This window comes from Strongylocentrotus purpuratus, unplaced genomic scaffold, assembly GCF_000002235.5.
Source record: "Strongylocentrotus purpuratus isolate Spur 01 unplaced genomic scaffold, Spur_5.0 spur5_scaffold_2, whole genome shotgun sequence".
NCBI classification, from domain to species: domain Eukaryota; kingdom Metazoa; phylum Echinodermata; class Echinoidea; order Camarodonta; family Strongylocentrotidae; genus Strongylocentrotus; species Strongylocentrotus purpuratus.
In genome coordinates, this window is record NW_022145605.1 from 20,025,171 (window position 1) to 20,048,492 (window position 23,322).

The 23,322-nt window shown below is 34.6% G+C and overlaps 1 protein-coding gene across 1 annotated transcript; it reads left to right on the forward strand.

Annotated features, from left to right (window-relative positions):
* The first annotated feature begins 345 nt into the window (after positions 1–345).
* On the forward strand, positions 346–23,322 carry LOC592413 (ras-related protein Rab-34). Its single transcript, XM_030991924.1, has 8 exons — positions 346–535; positions 1,916–2,004; positions 6,414–6,581; positions 11,432–11,496; positions 13,334–13,464; positions 15,912–16,005; positions 16,332–16,469; positions 17,361–23,322. The coding sequence occupies exons 1-8, from the start codon at positions 485–487 to the stop codon at positions 17,426–17,428; spliced, it is 804 nt and encodes a 267-aa protein (XP_030847784.1). The 5' UTR covers positions 346–484; the 3' UTR covers positions 17,429–23,322.

Below are 23,322 nucleotides of genomic sequence, written 5' to 3' on the forward strand. Positions count from 1 at the left end.
TAGTGAGCTCCCACTCGCAGCTGGTAGAGAGCTGCTTAGGTACCGTACCTATACCCCACCCCGATGGTAGCGATCCACCACCAGTTGGTCTCTCCTACTCCTAGGCAACGTTCATGCGATGCCACTACAGTACACCATACTCTTGATCTAGACTAGAGCCTGAAGGCTGCTGCACCTGCAACTGAGAATTAAATGCTCATCATCTGTTGAATGCTTTTTTTCCAACGAAAACCAGTGCCAGGCCAGGCAATAGACTAAATAAGTTAGCAGGCGATGTCAAGTGCAGTGATCAGTCACTTCAGCTCAGTGCAGTGGTGGTGATTGAATGAATGGTGGTGATTCTTCTGAGTTATGTCAACATGGTCAATGTCTATGAACGAAGCTGATTGAAGACTGAAGTAAACTCTCTTTTATAGAATTAGAAAGTTGGACCTAATATACTGATGTTTATCAAACCTAGTTAGAAGTTGCATCCGATTCCAAAATGAGGATTAGCCAAGTTGCAAGAGATCGAAATTTGATAAAATTTCCGCAGGTCAGTAGAATTCTTCTTGGCAATCATTTCTCTATATAACTCTAGATCTACATCTTAATTCTTATTCTAACTTTGTTACACCTCTAACTCTTCTTCTCTCATGTTTTTTTTAGGACAGACAAAAATTAACAAAGGGTTATCGTTATTACTTTCTCTCTCCCAACTCCACAAGAGTCATGTGTCGGTCTCTGACCCGAGCGTGAAGTTCTGACAAAGGACATAATCACAATGTTCAGAGACTCTGACTCTGAGCTGAGCTGTTTTCTTATTTATGCCAGATGTTGGCTTGCATTACTTGCTTGTTTCTTGTACTATTTTTTGTGTGTCAATATATTCTATTTTGCTATTGTCTTTAATGTTGATTGACATTATATTAAAGTGTAATTATTCAAGCCTAAGGTAAACATATTTAATGGCTGCTGCCATTATTATTTTTAATTATCGCTTCCCTTTTCCTATATATTTATGACCTTTCAAATACAAACACTTTTGTTACAGGCCTGCCACTAGGGATTTTGACGATTTGGATCATGGTGGTGATGATGGTGGTGATGATGGTAGCGATGATGATGATGATGATGATGATGATGATGATGATGATGATGATCATTATGGAGAAATGGTGATGATGATAAAAAGGAAGGAGAAAAATAAATATAAGAGAGAAGTCCTGAAAAGAAAAAAGAGAAGAAAAAGGAGGAGGAGGAGGTGGTGAAGATGAAGACGATGAAGGAGAAGGATCGAGGAGGTGGTGGTGGTGGTGGTGAAGAAGATGAAGGAGATGGAGGAGGAAGAGGAGGAGAAGAAGAAGAAGATGATGATGATGGTGATGATGATGATGATGATGATGATGATGATGCTAATGATGATGAGGATGAGGATGATGATGATGATGATGATGATGGTGATGATGATGATGATGATGGTGGTGATGATGATGATGATGGTGATGATGATGATGATGATGGTGATGATGATGATGGTGGTGATGATGATGATGATGATGGTGGTGATGATGATGATGATGATGATGATGGTGGTGGTGATGATGATGATGATGATGATGGTGATGATGATGATGATGGTGGTGATGATAAGGATGATGATGATGATGATGATGATGGTGGTGGTGATGATGATGATGATGATGATGATGATGGTGATAATGATGATGATGATGATGATGGTGATGATGATGATGATGATGGTGATGATGATGATGATGGTGATGATGATGATGATGATGATGAAAATGAAAGAGAAGGAGACGGAGGAGGAGATGGAGAAGAAGAAGAAAAAAGAAGAAGAAGAAATCAGATTAGTCTTGGCTTTATAGAACCTTATTTACTGTTTTACATGTCTCATCTTTCTCACTTGCAGCCTTATAAAGAAGAAACACCCTACAAAGAGAGAGATTTTGAACCAAAAGTTAGAGATGCTTGTCTTGCCAATAAGACTGGAACAGTAGGGTAAGTAACTATGGAGATTGAACAGTATTCTCTGTTTCTTGTCCAGATAAAACTTATGAGGAGAACAAAATGTAGTTATTTATAATTGATGTTTGATATTTTTCCTGCACACATGTATATGTCGGCCTAATGCCAATGGGGCCCATACAGGTAATCCATTTCAAGATTTCAACTCAAAATCAGAAAAATAGAGATCACTATCTGACTACAGGCAAATTTTGAAATGTGGAACTTGGAGGGAAAGTAGTTAATGAATTGTTGCGAGATTGTTAAGGCTCTGTTGTGAAGAGCATTGGGCACAATATTGTTCAGATTTTGAATGTTCATAAACTTTGGTTGCCATGGTAACCTATCAAAATTATTATTCATGAAATGTTCAATGTTATTGACAGATAAGATTACTAATCAAATCAGGGTCATTTATTCATTCATTGAAGAATAATTACAAACAATTTTATTTTCTAGAGGTTAGAATTCTCTTATTATCTAATTCAGATTTATTTCACCAGAGCAATTACAAATAAAATGCATACCAGTACATGAAAATACATGTAAATGCATGGTGCAGTAGGTACTACATGTAGCAGCAAGAAAGGAAGTGGCCCTTATAAGTGGCCAACCTACAATACACCAGTTTACAGTTGTATCAGTGCGCATGCGCAGACAGTTGAGTTGACCTTGGGTCATTGGCCCCAAAATTGGGGCCAATAACCTCTGACCTCTGGTATTTATGCGTAAATTAAGATTGCGCCCATGCAAATGATGATGTGTGCGCACAACGCAGCGCGTAGGCAGTGATATCATCAAAATTTGCATGGGCGCAATCCTAATTTACGCATAAATACATGACCTCTAGGTCATTGGCTTTGTTTAAAATGGCGCACACAACTGTAAACTGGTGTATTATATAGACATGTACTTTAATAATCTCTCGAATTTCAAAACGTGACAAGCCCTACTTATTTGAACCCATCGGTTATTGTGGCTATAAAATTGCAGCGGAATTCCTGGAGAAATATATCATATGATCTTTACTGGTCACCCAAGGCTTTAAGCCTATTCAGGGTCATGACAATTGACCCCTTGGATAAAAGTAGGTCATGAGGATAATGTTTTAATACAGTTCATGAATTTCAGTTTATCATTATTATGATATTAATATATTTTCTTATATATTCTTATTAAAAAAAATCGAGTAAAGTTTAGAATAGATATACATGTACATGTACGTATTGTAAATAAGAACTGGGCAATTCCACGGTAACGGAAGGACACTCAGACAAGATTTTTGAACTTCAGGTTCATACTAAAAGAAATGTTTTATTAGTATGTATTAAACTATGGGGAACAAAATGTGTTTCAGTCAAGTGGGAAGCTTCATCAACTTCACAAAGTTTGGATAAACACTAATTAACTGGAAAAACCATGTCCATTTTATGTCCTTCCGTTACCGAGATAATTAATATGCACATTCTTAAACTACTTAACTATAATGACAATTTTTTGTGTGAAAATTAAAGGCACTTATATAGGTATTATATCTATACTGTTTCACATCTTATACTAATAAAACAGTTCTTTTAGTATGAACCTGAAGTTCAAAAATCTTGTCTGAGTGTCCTTCCGTTACCGTGGAATTGCCCAACTGTCATTCAGAGTAGTTGAGATGTCTTTAAAATGTTGATCTATTTGTGAATCCATCAAATTTGTTTGTCAGTGAACACCTGTTCAAAAGTATTTTGTTATTTACTTTGAACACCAACAAACCTTGAGACGTATGTTCCTCAGCTTGGCTAGGTTTTTGCCTAAATACATGTAAAAAATATGTAACCATATAATATTTATTTTTATTTAATACTTGCATTGCAATTGTAAACTGGTTTTCAAGTAAATTGCTGTTGATTTATATGTAAGTCACCAATTTGGATAATGATTTATTCAAAGTAATTAATTTGATGGCATAAATTGAAATGGCTTAAATGGAAATTACAATCTGACAAAAAAGTAGCCAATATTGTACACCTGTATGTCAACATGGTACAAACAATTGCACCTTTTATATTGTGCACGGTGAATCAGTGATTATGGTGAGATTCTTCTAAGAAATATGAAATTCACAATGTTACGAGTAAAATAAAGATCACAGTGGATTTCTTGTCTGTAAAAGGAAAAAAAGTGAAATTTGAAGAAGATGAGCACTGCCTTGATAGAACCCCTGTGCTGAAAATCGTATTCAAGATCAACAGGTCATCTACAGGGTTCATAGGGGTGATTTGAGGGAGTGTTTTATTTCTGCGGGGGCTGGAGGGTTGGGGGGGGGGGGGGGGGGGGTCTTCAATTTAAAATGAAAGGAGAGCAGTTCAATGACTGTAACTTACCTGTATGGAAAGACAACATACGTACATGGACCCGTATGTTTTTGTTGTCCTTCAATTTCCTGCCTTGAATTATGTTTTTCATTGAAAACCTGAGAACACCTGTTTATATGTACAGTACATGTAACTGTTATAATATACATGTACAACTTTTCTATTCTCCCTGGAATTATCCTTGTATACAGATTTCACTGTAGACCCATTCACACAGCCCTAAAACCAGTTTTGAAATTTAACATGTTACACTTAAATATCATTTACATTTGTACATTAAATGTATGTACTGTATGTACTTCCTTTTTGTAGAAGAGATATCCTTTTTAATTTCTGTCCCATCTTGATGTCTGTGTGACTTTTTTACTGCTGAACCATACAGGCCCATTGTGTGTACCATTGGTGTCCTTTTCCCCCTTGAAGATTTGACTAAAGTCTGTACTGTATGGTGAAAATTATAAGGGATAAACCATGGGGAAAAAGTAAACATTCCATGATGTTTATTGTTTGATGTCAAAGGAATGTGGTGATGGTCCATTATGTTTTTAAATACTCTGAATGCAAGTTTGAACTTTGAGTCATATCTACATGTAGTGGTTATTAATAGCTCTCCATTTTCTGCAAAAAACAGTTCATGTATTTAATTAAAACACATTGCATTTCCCTTTATAAGGTTGGCTTCATTAAACACCATAAGGAAATGAAAGTAATTACATTTTGTTATTTTGAAAGTTCTATATCGCCTCTAATCATCTAATGTACCATAGAAAAAAATGTACTCATGAAGTGTTGAATCATTCATTGCATTTTCCTACAGAATAGAAATATTTTCCACTTTCCAGGGCTTGATAATAACATACCTATAAAGACACACATGTACATGTAGGTACTACATGCAGCCTTTTCACACACAGCTAAAATTCCATAAACATGATTAGTTTAAAGGGCTTTAAACTAATCATCTGTACATACGACTTTCACACACAGAAATTTCGGTGCGATCGTTAATCGTTTCGTGATTAACTACTGCTCTTAAAATGCGCAGTATAGTGCCATTGCGCATTGAAGGTCATGTCATATCAAACAAAGCGCGCGTTCCATCCAGTTTAAACACGTTTAAACACGAATAACCTTTCACACACAAGATGTCAAGCTCTCTAGATACGAACTTCGTATCTGCAGCTTGCTTTTAGGGGCGTACATGTATGAATCGCGACTTTGTATCTATCCCTACATCGTATAAACGATGTTCACACTGGGAAAATTTTCTATAAACATGTTTAAAACTTATTTACTGGGTGTAAGCCACAAATATGTTTAAATAATTGAAATTTCTCCCTGGAAGCATTACATTTATAAAAAAAAAAAAAATGTTTTAAAACTGTTGAGTTGGCATGTTTATACTAATCTCTAGATATGAAAAGGCTGATGAACATGTAAGTACCCATGCACAAAAGTACAAACTTTCTGAATTAAAAAAAATGTTTAACATTCCATAGGACTTTGGTATACAGATCCTAACATATGCAATCTGGATCCCCTACAACTGTACATATTAATGTGGTAATGTGGAGCTAAGAGCCATCTTCTCTCATTTTAAAACAATAAATTTGTATGAACATGAGAAGTATACAATGCTTTTTTGAAGTGCCGTACAGTAGGTGTAAATTTGAAAATATTTAACCGAGTCGGTTTCTTTTATTTATCTGTGCAATCATTTTATCAGAACCTTAAGATGTTTTTTGTTTGAGGCCGCCATCCTAGTCAAGCATCGCTTTATGATTGCGATCTCCTGCACTTTTTCAACAGATACCGGTAGTTTGGATAATACTTTAAATTTATAATAATATATTGTAGAAATGTTAAGTTTTGTTATATGCAAACAAAACATTTTGACATGAAGTTATTATTGTTTGTATATTAAAATTGTAATATACCATACATGTACATGTATGTTCTTTGTTTTATTCAGTTATTATATTTGGAAAAATGCAGAAAAATGCATAAAAAAAAATTATTACTTATTATTTTTGTCTCCAGACTTCAGGTATCCAAGGTGATAGTTGTTGGAGATGTGTCGGTCGGCAAGACGTGCCTGGTCAACCGATTTTGCCACGAGGTTTTCGATCGTGACTACAAGGCCACCATAGGAGTGGACTTTGAGGTGGAGAGATTTGACGTTTTAGGGATACCATTCAACCTTCAGCTGTAAGTCCTTTCAAATTTCATTGGTCTGTATTCTTTTTAACACTTTTAGTTGCTTTCTTTGACTTTCTGCACAAAACAATAGGCACCATGTGAGGGAAGGATTGCTTTGTGCAACCATGGTCCATGGTACAACATTGCGCAATGGCTTCGCAAAATTACCCATTTCTGGGCCCCGTCTTATAAAGAGTTGATATCAGTCGCAACTATGTACTTATAGGAGACTGCAAACTTGCGATTGATTGGAGGACTTACATGTACGAAGTTACGACTGAATTGGATCAATCGTAACTCTTTATAAGACGGGGCCCAGGGCTTCATTATCTTCATGACAACCCTTTAAAGTCTTTAAACACTGGTATGTGTAGATTGATCTTGCACAGGAAACAGTTAAATAATCATGAAGCCTTTGCTATATACATTGTATCTATCCCATGATAAAAATACTATGTGGCACAGAGAGATTATTTTATGTGGCATGTAAGCAGTTAATGCAGTTAAACCTGTCTCAGGGTCTAAAGTCATGTTTAACAAAAGCAAAACTAAGACCTCAAACTAACTTCCTTATAAAGTTCCTTTGGGTTAAACCTGTTTTTAAGCCTTATTAAACTCTGCATCATGTTTACAAGTTTATTAGCATACAGGCCTTTGTTTTAGTATTGCTCACAACACCGTATAGACCATTCTTGTAATGTAATTAAATATGGTGCATAGATATTTGTTAAGTGCCATATACTCATAATGTCATTTACAAGTAATTGTATTTAGATAGTTAAAATGTGAATTGCGTACATCAATTGTTGCTAGGTGGAACAAACATTGGAGTTGTCCTACCTGACTATTGAAATACAATTTTTAAAATTCATAACAGGTGCATCAAATAATTTGTAACAAGGCACTTAATAATGAATTGTGCATTAGATTTGATTAAATTACAACAAAAAAATGGCCTATTGCTTATCATTGATAATTAGTATGTCAATTCTATACAAGTTTCATTCAGCTCAAGGTAACTACACTGTATAAATTAGTCATATACGGTAGTGCAAGTTTGATACTTTCACTACCAGTAAAAAAAAAATTGAATGGTTTTCTGTCATCGGTTTGTAGAACTTAAAACAGAGATGAAAATATGTTGTTTTTTTTTTTTTTTTTTAAATTTCAATTATATATTTCATGAGTGGGCAGGTCCAAGCTATTTGGATTGTGACGTACGGGACATTTAGAGACTTTAAACAAGAAATAACAACAGATGAAATTATTTATATGGCTATCTTTTGGTATGAGTCTGTGGCTATTATGGGTTAGTTCATTTGTGGAAAGTTTTAGTTCTGACCAATTTTTTAATTAATTTTTAATGTAATTAATGTGCTGCGTGACGTACAGGACGCTGTGCAAAGCTCATACAGTGCATTTCATCTACCAGGTACCGGTAAGCATCAGAAGTTGATGAAGCCTGGCTTTAAATTTGGTTTTAGTTGGCAACCACAGTTGTCAATACCTTATTCATTTAAAACAAAAATGAAGTGGGTTTTATGTGTGTATTTTCCTTTTATTTTTAAATTTGTTTTGATTTTTGTTGATCAAGTTACTCTGTGAGAGTGAAACAATGCTCTAGATTATTTTCCTTCAACAAATGTTTACATAGATCTACTTCCCTTTTAAGGGTAATCAAATCTAAAGTCATGAGGTAATGACAACTGTTAAACCATACTTAACAAGTTTTTCAGGTGTAAAATTTAGATATTTTCCAGTTTCCTTAAATTGCTACCTTGTAGAATTCCCCATTTCCCTGTTTTCTAGTCATGATTTTGTCAGTGTGTTGTAGCAATATCCTGAATGAAGGAAAAGTCTGATATTAAGAGGAAGTCCTCACAATTATTATTCCGTGTGGAAAAATGCTCTGTAAACATTTGAACTTTGAAGGTCAATGTTTAAATTGACAAATATCCCACATAGCAAAGTATTGTCATGTTATTACACATTGTACAGTATGCATGTTTTTTTTTGCAAAATTGGAAGTGAATTGAATTGATGTACTAATCTTGCTTTGCTAGGGAGTATAATATATGCGAAATGAGCTAAAAGTAACAAGTGGACTTGGTAATGTTCATCAAGGGAAATACATCTGGCCATTCACAGTAACTCTACTCTTGACATTAGCAATTATAATTTTTCATAGCGATTTAGTGGAAAATTAGTAGGCGAACACAATTACTGTATTAAACAATACAGTAACAATTTATAGCATCCATACTAGTCACTAAATTACTGGAAAACCTGCCAATAATGAAATATGATGTGTTTTTAATCATGACATACCTGTACATGTACCAAAAAAACAAAACAAAACTACCTTTTTTACTCTGTATACCCCTGACCACTGAAGGTGTTGCTGGTGGCATTATTATTTCCTATACTAGTGGTATCACTAGGGGAATTCTGACAGTGTTTTCTTCTGCGTAGAGCGTAGAGCTCCTTGTTGACCATTATAAGGCCTGCAAAAATGTCTGCAAAATGTCTGCAATGTTTTTAAATGGGTCCTATGGGACCCCCTTTAATTTTGCCACACCACACCATCTACTGTTATGTATCTTCATCACATGATGGCAAGGTGTGGCCTTCAAGGTATATTCAAGGAATATTATGTAACTTTTGTATACAGTGCATTCCTAGACATGTAATGTATTGAGAGCCTAATCCAGGCCCGCCTAGATGAAGCTTAATACAGATTGTAGTATATATCATTTGGTAAAAACACAATGACTATACAGGTACATGTAAATGACTTCAAAATAATGGTATTCTTTCACATCTCCTACAGCTGTATTCTGTTCTGAACAAACACTGAAGTTTGTCAGATGTACTTCCCGAATCATGAACATAAATAGGCATATATCACATATTTCTTTTAAATTTTAGTTCATGTAAAAATTTGAGTATGCTTGCTAGAGTAGAGCTATAGGAGCTTTAATAACAAGCGTTTCCAAGCTCTCACAACAATGTACATTCAACTCATCAAAAACATGGCAGTTTAATATAGCAACAACAAAGAAAGAATGTTTATCCTTGTGATGAACTGGGAAGTATGATAAAGGAGCCAATGCGTGAAGTACTTGTTACTTCCCTATTTGCCACTATTAATTAAGGCTCGTTCAGATATGAAGCTACTAAACTGCTGTTTGTTTTAAAGTGGTGACGGAAAGTGCAATGCACTTCAGGTTTCAGTATCTCATAATACAGATCTCAGGAAATATGCACAAATCCTTAATTTAATAGTACACGCAGCTGTCATTTATTCTACACATTAACAAAATATGGTGGCTTTTTTGCTGCAGTTTACGATGCCATATCTTAACAAGCCTTTAGGGACCAGTGTAATAAACCATAGAAATGTAAATACCAATACCAGAGATCTTGGTAATGCTGTCTTGTAATACTGTCATGTCATTGTGTAAACAAGCATGTGTAGTGTGTACATGCAGTGTAGGCCTATATTAAATATAGGAACCTAGGAGATGTACAGTATGTTTCACAGTAAGCTTGCTGTGATAACCCTTTGTAGAAATTAACTGTCTCTATAAACAATAGACGCCAGTAGGAAACATACTACTCTTTTGTTTGAAGCATGAACAGTGAATATCTTTCATGATGGAAAACAATGCACCAAGTGTCCTCTCTAATAATAGGTTCCCATTCATGTACATGTACATGTAATTTAGCTTACTGGTACCCAAGTAATTTGAACCCTTAAAATGATTATATGCATACAAACTATGGAGCTGGCCTTGTTGCCATGTTTGCTTCCCTGCACAATTTGTAACACCATACCAGCACAAAGCTTTATACATTTACACAATGTATCAAGTGTAAGTTTCCATCAAGGGTGCTCATTACTAAACTCCTAATAAAAAAAGGTTATGCAATTCAAGTTTGAGCATTGAAATCTCGCTGGTTACTACATTATCATACTTGTTGTTGATATACATGTACATGTAGATCATTGAAAAGCCTGTTCCCCTTTACAATGAAGCCCCATTTGTGGAATGATAATCAAGGAATGTGCAGTACACCTGAATAGGCCTACATATTGTCAATGGTGACCACCCAAACATCATTCAAAATATATATAAAAAAAAAAAGTTATGAAGAATTCACTTGACAATAACAATGCATATTGCATGTTCACATTTATACATACATGTATATATCTTTGTATTTTATATTTTTACTATGAACTTGAAAGAATTTTGAATTTATATCTTGCAATGTCTGATTTCACATGTATTTATTGTATTGTAATTTTGTTATCAATTTGTAAAAAGTCACACAATTCAGCCTTCAGGCTGCGAGATGATTTTTCAATAAAACAAACCATTTACATGTATGTACATTTCACTTTTGTGTGTGACTTGGCCCCATATTTACTGCACATTCCATGAATACATAATTAGTACAAATGGAGCATCATTTTAGGGGATTAAACAAACTTTTCAACGACACCAACATCATGTATGATGAAATGGTATAAACAAATATTACAAGTGAGGCATCCGCCTCCCCCCCCCCCCCCCAACAAAAAAGAAGTAAAAAACAATAACCCTTGTGTTTCCTGTGGTGGGGCATGGAATTAAATAAATGCAAAGCAACAAACAAAAATTAAAAGCAATTTCTGTTCAACTAATTCTTCATCAAATTGTTTAATGCATATATATATAGCCTCTGTTACTCTGTTTGAGTGTACATATGTCCTTCTTGTGTTGTGCTATGATGTACATTGTACATATATGATCATTCTGAAAATATGAAGTAATCATGTGACTCTTTGTTGACATTGTGTGTATTTTTATCAGGTGGGACACGGCAGGGCAGGAGAGGTTCAAATGTATAGCAGCTGCCTACTACAGAGGAGCACATGGTGAGAAATTAAAGATTTTTGTTTTCCAATTAGATTAATACATTTTGTACTTGGTATCACAAAGTTGAGTGTCAGATGGTTATTTCTATATCAGCAGAATTCAGTTAGGCTTATAATAAATGCCTTCTTTATTGATCTAGTATGATTGATGAATGCAAGTGGCTCCCACAATCATATGTCAATAATTTTGACATTTACATAACTACAGCAAAATTAAATGTCAGAAACATTCCATCTTCATTGATTTTTTTTGTAAAGGATTGAAAATTATACCTGTAAGAGTTGCCTGTAGGCATGTTCTGAGATGTGTTTGTTCTGCCAATGTTTAAAGGGATCCGGTAACTTTGTCTCAGATTCTGAAACAAAATTCTGGATTTAGCTCATGATACAATAATAATTATAAACCTTTAGGTCAGTCAGTAACCCCATGACTTTTACAAGCCGATCGCCGGTCTGATTATCAAGATATTTATGATTGGAATTACAAATTTTGAAAACCGTTCGCCTGACGGTTTTCATAACACTACAGTCTATTGGGAAAAACGAGTATGGTAAAACCGGTCACTCAAAGATTTTTACTTTTTTGAGGCACTTCTTGATCATTTTGAAGCGCAATTTTTTTAGGGCTTCAATATTACACCATATCACAGACACTGGTAGCACGTAGGGCCGTGTATCTCAGATTTAACATTGTTAAACGATCCCTTTAATATGTATTAAAGCTTTTTTAAAAACTTTTAACCCATTGCCTAGGGAAACAAGGTGGGTCCTATATTAAATTTGTGGGATTGACTTCAGTAGTCAAAGGCCGGGTTGATAATTATTAAGTTGATAATGTGTGTATTTCTGTCTTTATTTTATAAAGAGGCATAGGAGTGGACTCTCATGCATGGCCCTCGCGTACACAGATAACGCGTGGCGCGTGCGCCACGCGTTCTTTAAAAAAAAAAAAAAAAAAATTTTTTTTTTTTTTTTTTTTTTTTTTTTTTTTTGAAAAATCAGAAAATTCCAGATTTTCTGGTCCTAGAAATCCCCAAAAAACAGAATATTCTGAATTATTCGTAAGGGTTGGCAGGTATGGTATTAAAAATTCATCAAATTACTTGTAATACATGTACAAAATTAATTTAAATTTAAAAAAAAAAAAAAAAAAAAAAAAAAAAAAAATCAAATTTTTACTTTTTTTTTTTTTTTTTTGGGGGGGGGGGGGGGGGGGGGGTCAAATTTTCCCTCGGGTCGCGCCACGCGTTTTTAATTTCTTGGCGAGAGGCCTGCTCTCATGGGGGAATTTGACACCATTCAGGTGTTTACCAATATCAGGTGTTGTCAGTCACCAGGATTAGCCTTCAGTCTTATGATCAACAGGCCTTATGTAATGCTTTGCATTAAACCAGGGGGAAAAATACACAGGGCCTAGGGATGAATTAACCCCCAAATTGCCAAAAAGAGCCCCAAAAAATTTGCATAGAGTTCAATGTAAAACAAATTAAAGAGTGTTATTTTCATGCAAGCAAGCTTGAAAAGAAGCCCCCGAAATGTTTTAAATATTTTTTCCCCTGCATTAAACCCCATCCATACCCCCACGTGTCTAAGTCATTCTCTCTCTTTCCCCTCACACAAAGACTCTCCAAGAGACAAGTGGTATTTCTTGATAGGCCTACAAGTTTGCTGCGTGCAAACTTGTACACACATTAATGGTATATTCACCGAATATGGTGTCAGCGAATTATGGCCTTCTGCACAAGGAAACTGACAACCCACTCCCTTTAAGTTGTTGTGATACATGTATAGTATTTCAAACTAATAATACTTTTATTTATTTATTTTCTACTTTCAGTTGTTGTGATCGTGTTTGACATGAGGGAATCGTACACGTTAGACCATGCCAAGAGGTGGTATCAAGAATCACTACTCGAGAACAGTCATGATCCTCACATATTCCTGGTCGGAACCAAGCGAGATTTATGTGTAAGTCGTTGAACTGCATTCCCATGTTCATTCTTCAAGGTATAGTCCAGTTATGATCATGCGATTGCATTGTGAAAGAGACGTTGTGGAATCGATCAGAAATGGTTGATCATCTAGCATATAAGTATTGGTGTGTACTGCAAGGTTCTGGAATCATCAAAATGATAAGTTAAAAGCACTGTACACAGAAAGATGTACTACATGTATGTGATATCTATCCAGTCCGGATAGATATAATAATTTACCTAGAATCTTCATACATGTATGTGGGACATATATTCATCTATCTGTACTCGTAGTACAGTATTATTGCCAGTAATACCAGTATGTTTACAATTTATTGAGTGGGTACTTACAAATGATTTTTCATTTGGTGTTTTAAAATATTCATTTCCTGATGTACATCCTGGTACTTTTGTCTCCATTTCGTTTCAAGGGGAAATACATGTAAAATTGGTTACTCTTTTGATCCTTATTTTATAGACTTGGAGGATACATTGCACATTAACCTGTACTGTACATGTAACAAGCAATAAACATTACTACTCTCTTTCTCTCTCTCTCTCTCTCTTTCTTTTCCCCCTCGCATTTCTCCTTTCTCCCGGTTGCTATGCAATTTCTTGATAATACTATCCAAAACTTTACCTGTTACTTGTTTCTTACTATATTTGTTAAATCTAATTTGATAGGAAGCTGTCCTGACAAAACCTTCTCTTGTTTTTTTTTTAAACTGTGCCTTTCTATGCTTTTTATTAATTCACTGTACATATGTATGTTATCCCAATTACTGTATTATATTTTACATGAAATTGCATGTTTTTACCTTTGTAAAAAATGTATTTAAAGATGGAATTGAATAAAATAGACAACTAGTTACTACACTGTTACCTGTACATATCGTATACAGTGTGTTTACGTGTAAATGGTTTTATTGCTACCGAGTCTATAAATTAACACACATCACATGTTTGCTTCCTGATGTCACAAAATTCTCTGAAATCCCCAGTCGCGTTGATTATTAAACAATCTGAAACAAACTACAGACAGAACAACACGTACATGTATGTAAATACCAAACATTTGTTTAGGCCTTATACAACAGCAGTGTAGTATGTGCAGCATGGTCATGTACATTGTATCAATGCAAGAATCACATAGTGTACAAGTGTAACATACATGTACATGTAGCTCTTAACAAAAAAACAAATCCATATACATCTACATGTACTTTGAAATGCTGTTTATTCATGTGGAATAATATTTGACAACGGTCTCTATGTTTCCCAGAGGGTTGACAAAATAAGTCACATGCCTCATTCGGATTTGAAATTATGGCAAGCTGCCTAAAATGCTTTGGTTGTTCAAAATATATTGACATTGGGAATGTATAGTGCTCATCACATATCTGGATTTATACAACGCCTACTAAGATTCTTGCAACCTCATTGGTCAATTCTTGATTACATGACATGCGCTAAAAGTACCATTGAACGGCATCATTCTCCAGCCGTGCAATTCCGTTTGATCCTTTCGCACCATTACACTCTGACGTCACTAACGATGTACAAAGTATATGGTGAGCTAAGTGACGTCAGAGTGCAATGGTGCGAAAGGATCAAACAAAATTGCACTCCGCGTCACATTAAACATAAAGGTTGGTACGTGCGGCGCATGGTACGCGCGTGGTTTGCTGTCTGCTTAAAAGTGCGCGCTCACTATCAGCAATTTCATCAATTGAAAACAAACAAAAAATCGCTGAGATTTAGGCCTAGGAAAACTGTTTTAAGCCGGTTAACGTCCGAGGTGTTGTATAAAACAAAAAGTGAATGGTCTTTATTCGTGCAATGGAACAATATTTTGCATTCGGTGAAAGATGAGACGCCATTCAACTCGGCTGCGCCTCGTTGAATATAGCGTCTCTTATCTTTCACCTCGTGCAAAATCTTGTACCATTGCACTCATGACCATTCAATATTTGTATACTATTCTAGATCTACATGTTGTAGCCTTTTTTAGCATGCATCTCTTCTCCTTTTTGTTAACATACCACTAAAAATGCCCCTCCAAAACCCTCTTCCCAACTGTTTTCATATAAAATGAGCTCCAATTTTCGGATTAAAGATATAGTTTACAACCGGTCCTGCAATAATATTGCGTCATGAAGCAATAGACCGGTTTACTAAAACCGGTATAAACATTCAAACGACCAAGAAAATATCATCTGTTCACAGAAACAAAAGGGATGTAACTCTACGTGATCTACTCATAATTGTTATTCCTCTTCTCAAACTTCTTTCTTTATTAAAACATTATTTTCCTACTACTTTATCTTCTCTTCCTTGGAACTCAAACTTCTTGTTAGAGGGTAGTTGACCATGTGTGAACAGTGCATTAGAGGTTCCCTGAAAGAGTGGATGACATCTTGATCATTCTTTTTTGCTATCCAGGAATCACATGAAGAGGTTCAGAAGGTTGAAGAGGCTGCTATGGAGGTAGCTAGAGAGATCAAGGCTGAATACTGGTCTGTGTCTTCATTGTCAGGTGAGAACACGATGATGATGAAAATGAAGATGATGATGATGGTGATGATGATGATGATGATGATGATGATGGTGATGATGATGGTGGTGACAGTAATGATGGCAATGATGCAATGATAGTGATTGTGAAACTGATGGTAATAGTGATGGTGACAGTGATACTGATGGTGATGGAGATGACGATGGTGATGTTGATGGTGAAGAATGTAGTAGTATTCGTAGTAATATTAGTCGCGGCAATGAAATTAAGAAAACTGAAATAGTTTTTGATTGCAGTACACTCTGATGATTTGATTCAAACTTTTTTATTATTTTTCTTCATACCAGGCCAGAACGTGGAAGAATTTTTCAACCGTCTTGCTGGAATAACGTTCAATGCATCAGTACTGAAAGCCCTGGATGATCTTGAGGCCAAGTCAGCTAGTAGGCAGATCGCCATCGCACAGAGCAGTGAAAACAGGATAAGTAAGTGCAGAGAAACGTTTCATAGATAGTTTCAGTTGCAGTTTCATTTATTTCTCCTCAAGAGATCAACATATAAAAATACATATATAAACAGACAAATGTATGACAATACAAAAGATGAATTATACAAAGTGAGGAAGGCAGTGGCCAAAAAGGAAACAAACCTTGTAAGAGGCCAACCCTTAAAGAAGACAAGATATAATAGGTAACATTAAACTTAAAAGATATCAAAAAGGAACACAAGATACATGTAAGATAAGAAATGAAGTACCTAACCTAATAAACAAGCTTAACAAAAGAGCCTGATATGGAATCGTATATTTAGAAACTTTATATTTCCTTCTAAAAACAAACATAGACAGGAAAATGACGGATCAGCAGATGATTTTGTGAAGGATAGTTACGGGAATTTTATTATTAGACCTACTAGCTCAGACACCTAACGATTGGACTGGACTGTCTTAGAAAGACTAAAGCTGGTATTCTACTGCAATGTAGACCTGATGGGAGGGGGGGGGGTTAGTTTTTGTTCCAAATTGGGTTTAACAAAAGAAAATCTTGAGGTTTAAGTTTTCCTTTGTTAAATGGTTGAACTTAATTAGTAGAATATAGATTTATGTGACCAGCTTTTTAATATGACTGATTTTCATGTATCATTTCTATTAATCTGTTTTTCTCCAGAAATGGGGGGGGGGGGGGGAGATGTGCTTGAAAACTTAGTATAAGCTTTAATGAGATTAATTTTTAGTCATTACCATAACCCAAGATTACCAAGATCTAGATATTATACCTCAGCTTTATGTTTTTATCCTTTTCTTATGCTTTACATGTCTAATGTTCATCTTAGACAGACCTACTATCAAATACTTTTTTCCTTCTTTTATTTTCCAGAGTTGACACCTGATGATATAGATGGTGGGCCAGGATATAAGAACAAAAAAGCTGGATGTTGCAACTGAGTTGGTTTCTCTGGGACTTCTTGAAGCATCGGAACATGTTATGAGCCTTATCGCCCTACATAGGGAAAAACTAATCGGACACGATCAGATCGGCCTCTTGCTTCGACGGTTTTGCCACTCGGACTCTTTCTGGCTCTACTGACCACCTCTACGTAAGGTTGACAGAGGTCATTTTTATGAAAGAGTTTTTTTTGCGTACAAGACGATTATTTCTGTCCGCATGTGGCTCTTGCCAAGTTTCATACAGGGGCGTTTTCATGGATTTTCATGGCGAAGGACTTAAACAAGTTACTCAAGCAGGGAGATTTCCACAGACCCCCGTCCACTGTGCGAGTGGTTGCAGATTTTAGTTTTCTGTGATGATGACGATTCTATGAGTCAAGTTGCATGAGTGCTTTTAATTGTTATTTAGAACCTTCAGTCATGCTTAAGTCCTTGTTGTGACATTATCAGCCATTAAAGCAATAATTTGACATAGAAATGCATCAAAATGATAGGTGGAGGGGTTTACTACCACTGCATTGTCGTTCTAATCAATGCAAACAGGCCCAATTTCGCTCAGTTCACGTTGTAGGATTTTGAGAGCATGCAATGCAGCGATGGGCCTTCCTGTTTGCAGGCAAATGCCTGAAAGTGATGTCGCTCATCGTGGCACTTGTTCCGATTGCGACAAATCGAAAGCTCCGTACTAATGCTAAGCTAAGAAGAACACAGAAGTGTTTGGTTCCTCCCCCTAAGACTCACCTATAAAGCCTCCTTCAGATTTGATGCAGTAAACTTAAGCGTAGAACACTTTACACGTCTGTATCGTATAACAGAGAGCTACACGTTGGACCCTTGTTGTGCACAATCGCCATTCTTTTACACATAATGAAAAAAGAAATGCCCCTTACTGCTTCATTTCTAAACTAGGCTTAAGAATCGTGCATAGATGTGCTACCTGTGCTGATGAAATGTCAAGTCATCGGAAAGATCATTTAATATATTTTCTTGTGGTTTGAGTACATTAACACCAGTTTTACCAAATGTCTTGTTATTGTAACGTCATGTTTACCATAAAAAATAATTGGGATACTAATATGTCTTTTGTAGCTTTGGTCATTTGCACATAGGTAAAAAGCAAATTATATACTTTATTTGAGAGTGTGCTTTCATGCCTTGCATTGATATTGTTTCCGCAATATTTTACGCTTGAAGATTTGTCTCAAACTCTTTTTTGGTTGAATAGGTAAGTTTAGTTTAGTTTGGGTAAATACTAAAGGGCATTTAGCTATTGTACTAGGTGTAGAAGAAAAAATGTTGACAATTTTGATCATTAATAACTCAAAAGTTAGATCTTGTATCAGACTGAGGTTTGGACATTGATAGGTTGAAGGGTGTCAAATTTATCTGCGTTAAGTTTGTGAGATTTCTGTGTACACTCTTCTTCTCAAAACAGTGTTCTGAATATTGAATAAGATTGTCTTTTTTCTTCAAATAATCAAGGCTATAGAATATATGTGTGTCAGCAATTAGTTCAGATCACAATGATGCCACTGTGCATTACACCTGTTATTTCTGCCACCCTTTTGCTATCCATTGTCATGAATGATTATTAATAATAATAGTAATAATAGGCAATATGTAGCGCTGTCTATCTAAACAATTCTATTCCGGGACGCATAAGAAAAATAGAAAGATTAAGAGAGTTTGGATGAATGTCATAGTGCGAAGGTATTGTAAAAAAAAAAAGAGATTTCAGCTTGGATTTGAAGGTCTCTATATTCATGACTCTGGGTTCCAAGAGCTACTCTAGAATTTCAGCTGCCATGCTCAATAGCAATCATTATATTCTGAAATAATCACTTGATACACACACCGATTTTGAAGCCCTGATTTTTCACTAAAAAGTGAAAATCTAATTAAATATTCAAAGCATTATTTTAGGAATAGTATTCATAGGAATTTTTATCTGACTAATGATGCCCCAAATAAATTTGACATCGTACAACTTAACAATAAGAAAACTTGATTTTGATATGAGTTTAATATAGATTTTCAGTCTTATTTAACAACAATTTTTTTCTTTCTTTTTCCTTACACTTTAATAGTAGTTGATACATCGTATTTGTCAGGTGATCTACAAGTATACGTAGGATCAACTCAGATGAAAACTTGAATAGAATCAAGTCAAATTGCTATTGTCAAAACATTTACAAGAAGGCTTTAATGTTACATACATTCTTTTAGAAAATTCAGCTTGCTGGTCAAGTTATCTGCTTTATTTTTTGTTCACTTTGGGTTTACTTTATTTTGAAAGTTATTAGTTTGTACATAATTGCACAGTTAGCTTCAGTAGTGAAGTCATCTTTTGATCAAATTGTTTTTTAATTATTTTAGTGCTGTGTGTGAAATTCGAAGAGAATCTCAAGTACTTTTTGACTCAAATCGGTCATGTGCCCAAAGTCAGTGGAATTTAGTAAAAGGTATCTAACAATAATAAGATAATTAAGATAATAAAAAAGTTCTTCAAATTTTGATACTGCTAGTTAATTGCCTTTAATCATGAGTTCATCTCAGATTCAATTTTTTTCTCTTTACTTTTACCCTCCCTCATTCTATGAAATTCAAAATAATTTATTGCTGTCTAATCTGATATTACGCGAGAGAAATTCTCTTTATTAATCTTGTGCTTCATCATTCTTTTGCCAATTCAATGTTGCACACGCATACTTCACTTCATCTAGAGCTCAATCATAACTTTGTTTTCACAATTTTATTGTTTTCAATTTCTTTCAATTTCTTGTTTTCAATAATGTTTATACTTTCCTTCTTTCATAAAATAATTGTGACAATATGATTTTATAGATCAAGTTTATATCTGCTCAGAACTTTCATCTATCCAGCAGAATAAATCGTACTCTTACTATCATTTCACATAGGAGGCGGAAACACATTGTTCCAACTTTTGATATGGGCTATAGTGTACATGTATACTTTTCATATACATATTATATTTTTCTGGACCTTTTAGCTGAAGCTTAAGTGTGCTCAAAAAATTGTTCCCATACCATTCTATATCATTTGCAGTTTTAGTACAGAAATAATACTTGATGGCAGTTTGAAAGGGCATTTAAACTGTATTTTCTCAAGTTTTCTTTCTTCAAATTTACTAGAATGACATTTTTTGTTCATTTTTGTTTGGATTTTATAAAGTCAGAACCCATATTGATTGTGTGATGAAAAACATACATACGATATTCACCCCTTGAAGTTCTGATGAAGGTTCAAACTTTTATCTTTTCAAATACATGTACATCTTTGCTGTATTCCTTTACTCCATATTTTAATACTTTCTTCATCACAAAATTAAATGAAGACTACCGGTAATACTTTTATCCATTTTCACGTTAATAGAATCAGAAAACGTCCACTCTGTGGTGAAGACATTAACTGTATCATTTGGTTCTTTGTACTTTTGCTTTAAGCCTCGGTCACAAATGCCATTACGAACTGCTACGAACGCCGTACGAACGATTTTCAGACAATGGAAATTTGGGAAGACAATGGAAAAACAATGATTCGTACGAAATAATCGTTCGTACGAACGTTTGTGATCGTAGCATTATATATATATATAGAGAGTCTCTGTAAAATTCAAGATGGTTTGTTGTGCATTTACCCCATTGCCTACTGGAACCTGGTAGTACCTGTATAAAGCCTTTTATGAGTGAGAGAATTCAGTAGTCCACAGATTAATAGTCAGGTGCTCATATCTCTATGTATCATGTCAGGTAGCTATTTGACCGTTTACAGGTGCATAATATCTAGTCATGTTTACCCGTATATAGAATTTAATGTAAAAGATGTAAAAATTGGCAAATTGCTACCGGTATATATATTATTTTTGTGGCTTGTTTATAATTGAAAGACCACTTTCCATCTCCCAACGTTCCCTTGTGGTTCCTCGTTGCGTGAAGATATGTTTGTTTTTCCCCTCCGACATTCTTTTCTGTTTATTATTTCAGTTTTATTCAGCTGCTGCAAGTAATGGTTCTGGAACTTCTAATGCTACATTATCTCACCTGTCTTGTTAATGTATACGGTATGCAAAATTGCAAATGGTTTTGTTTTGTTGGGTTTACGCCAGTTTTTTAAATTAAGCTAAGTATGCTCCATATTTTTTCTATTTTCTGATGAGTGCTCTAGCCAAAAGTAAAGATATAGTATTATAACCTAGCATTTCTACAGAAACTCAATAAATATGATCTTTGTATTTGTATGGAGTTGTTTTGATCATAGCCATCGTGGAAATTGGTTCAAAATCAAATACAGGTAGAATGTAATGCATCAATATGAATGCACAACCTCTTTTGAAAAAAAGTGATGTTGAAACACAAATGAAGAACAATGCAAGTTGATTTTGAACCAATTAGTATCACATTTGTCATCTTCAGTACTTGTTTTTGCATTTTAGCAGATTTCATTTGTTTGTAGTTTTTAGCATTCACTACATGTAGATTCCATGAGAATTTAAATATTTTGTCAAAAACTAAAACCCTTATTATTCACGAGTCTGTCAAAATAATGAGACCAAATTGAAAGTGGTGTCTGGAAAGGAGAAGATAAAGCAAATGATACGTGGGAATATTTTGATCATAAAGTGTAAGGGGACCCTTGTTTTTAAATGTATGCTCGTATGTATCAGCTCATGTATCCTAAACGTATTATACTACCAGTATAACCATTATCTCCATGGTATAACTCTATACATTTTACATCGCTATAGGAAAAAATATATAGCTTCCATGTAGCTCCATATGAAATATATTCTTGTTATCTTTCCCTTTGCTGTGTTCTCTTTATATTATTGAAATATATTTATCCCTTTCATATATGCTCTTCCATTTTAAGCTGAAATCATGTTCAATTCACTGTTTGCTTTATTAGTAATACCGGTAGTTAAAGTTTGGTGACCTTGTTTGATAGTTTCGAGACGTCAAAAGATCATACTTCTCTCTCCTCAGTAACTATGTGATTTATATATTTTTTAAGAGTATATTTTTTCATGTTTCTCTTCATATTATGTAATTTTTAAAGCAATATGGTACTTTTTTGTTTTTAAAGATCCTAAATGAACGATATTACTATTTATTAGTAGTAAACAGTAAGGTCATAATTCATTCTAGTAATCCCACTGGTCTGTAATAAGTCTTTATAGAATGAGCAATAGAATAATTTGCTCTTTTTACATACTCTCAAGAATTTTTGAAATTCTTAATCACAGTACCATTTACATGTAGGTATATTTTTCAAGTCTGGAACTAGTATAAATAACTATTGTTCTTTTTGTAACATTTCAAATATAACTACACTTATCTTTATTACTAGCACTCTTTGTTATAAATTATCTTACAACTTTTTCTTTCTGAATGCAAGTACACTAGAGCCCTATATCTATTTTCAACAAGGCTTTCCCACAAAGCAATAATTTTGTGTCCTACATGTTAACCTATCTTGCAAGTTCTATTTTTTGCAAGTTATGATTTTTATTCTCTTTTTTGTCCAACGATTGTTAGCACTTTTAACTTTGATAACCATTTCCGCAATTAGGATTCACCCAAAAGGAAAAAAAAAATGCTGCCAGGATATCTTTGAAAACACTTGAATGAATATTTGAGTGAGTGATAAGGATTTCTTTATTCTATTTCATAATAATGCAAGTGTACTTGATGTTCACTTATCATGTGGTCAATTGATTTTGTCCTCACGTAGATGGAAAGATACACTGGATATAGATCATAACTTTGTTTTTCTATTTTTATCAATCTTTCTTATCAGATTTCAGTCAGGTGCTGTGCATGTAATGTCATTCTACTGCATTTACTTTCACTATCGATCCCTCATTAAAAACA

Coding starts and splice junctions, on each gene's coding strand:
- LOC592413 (XM_030991924.1), top strand. CDS start 485: ATGAGGATTAGCCAAGTTGCAAGAGATCGAAATTTGATAAAATTTCCG. Junction 11,497..13,333: donor CTACTACAGAGGAGCACATG/GTGAGAAATTAA, acceptor TTCTACTTTCAG/TTGTTGTGATCGTGTTTGAC. Junction 16,006..16,331: donor GTCTGTGTCTTCATTGTCAG/GTGAGAACACGA, acceptor TCTTCATACCAG/GCCAGAACGTGGAAGAATTT.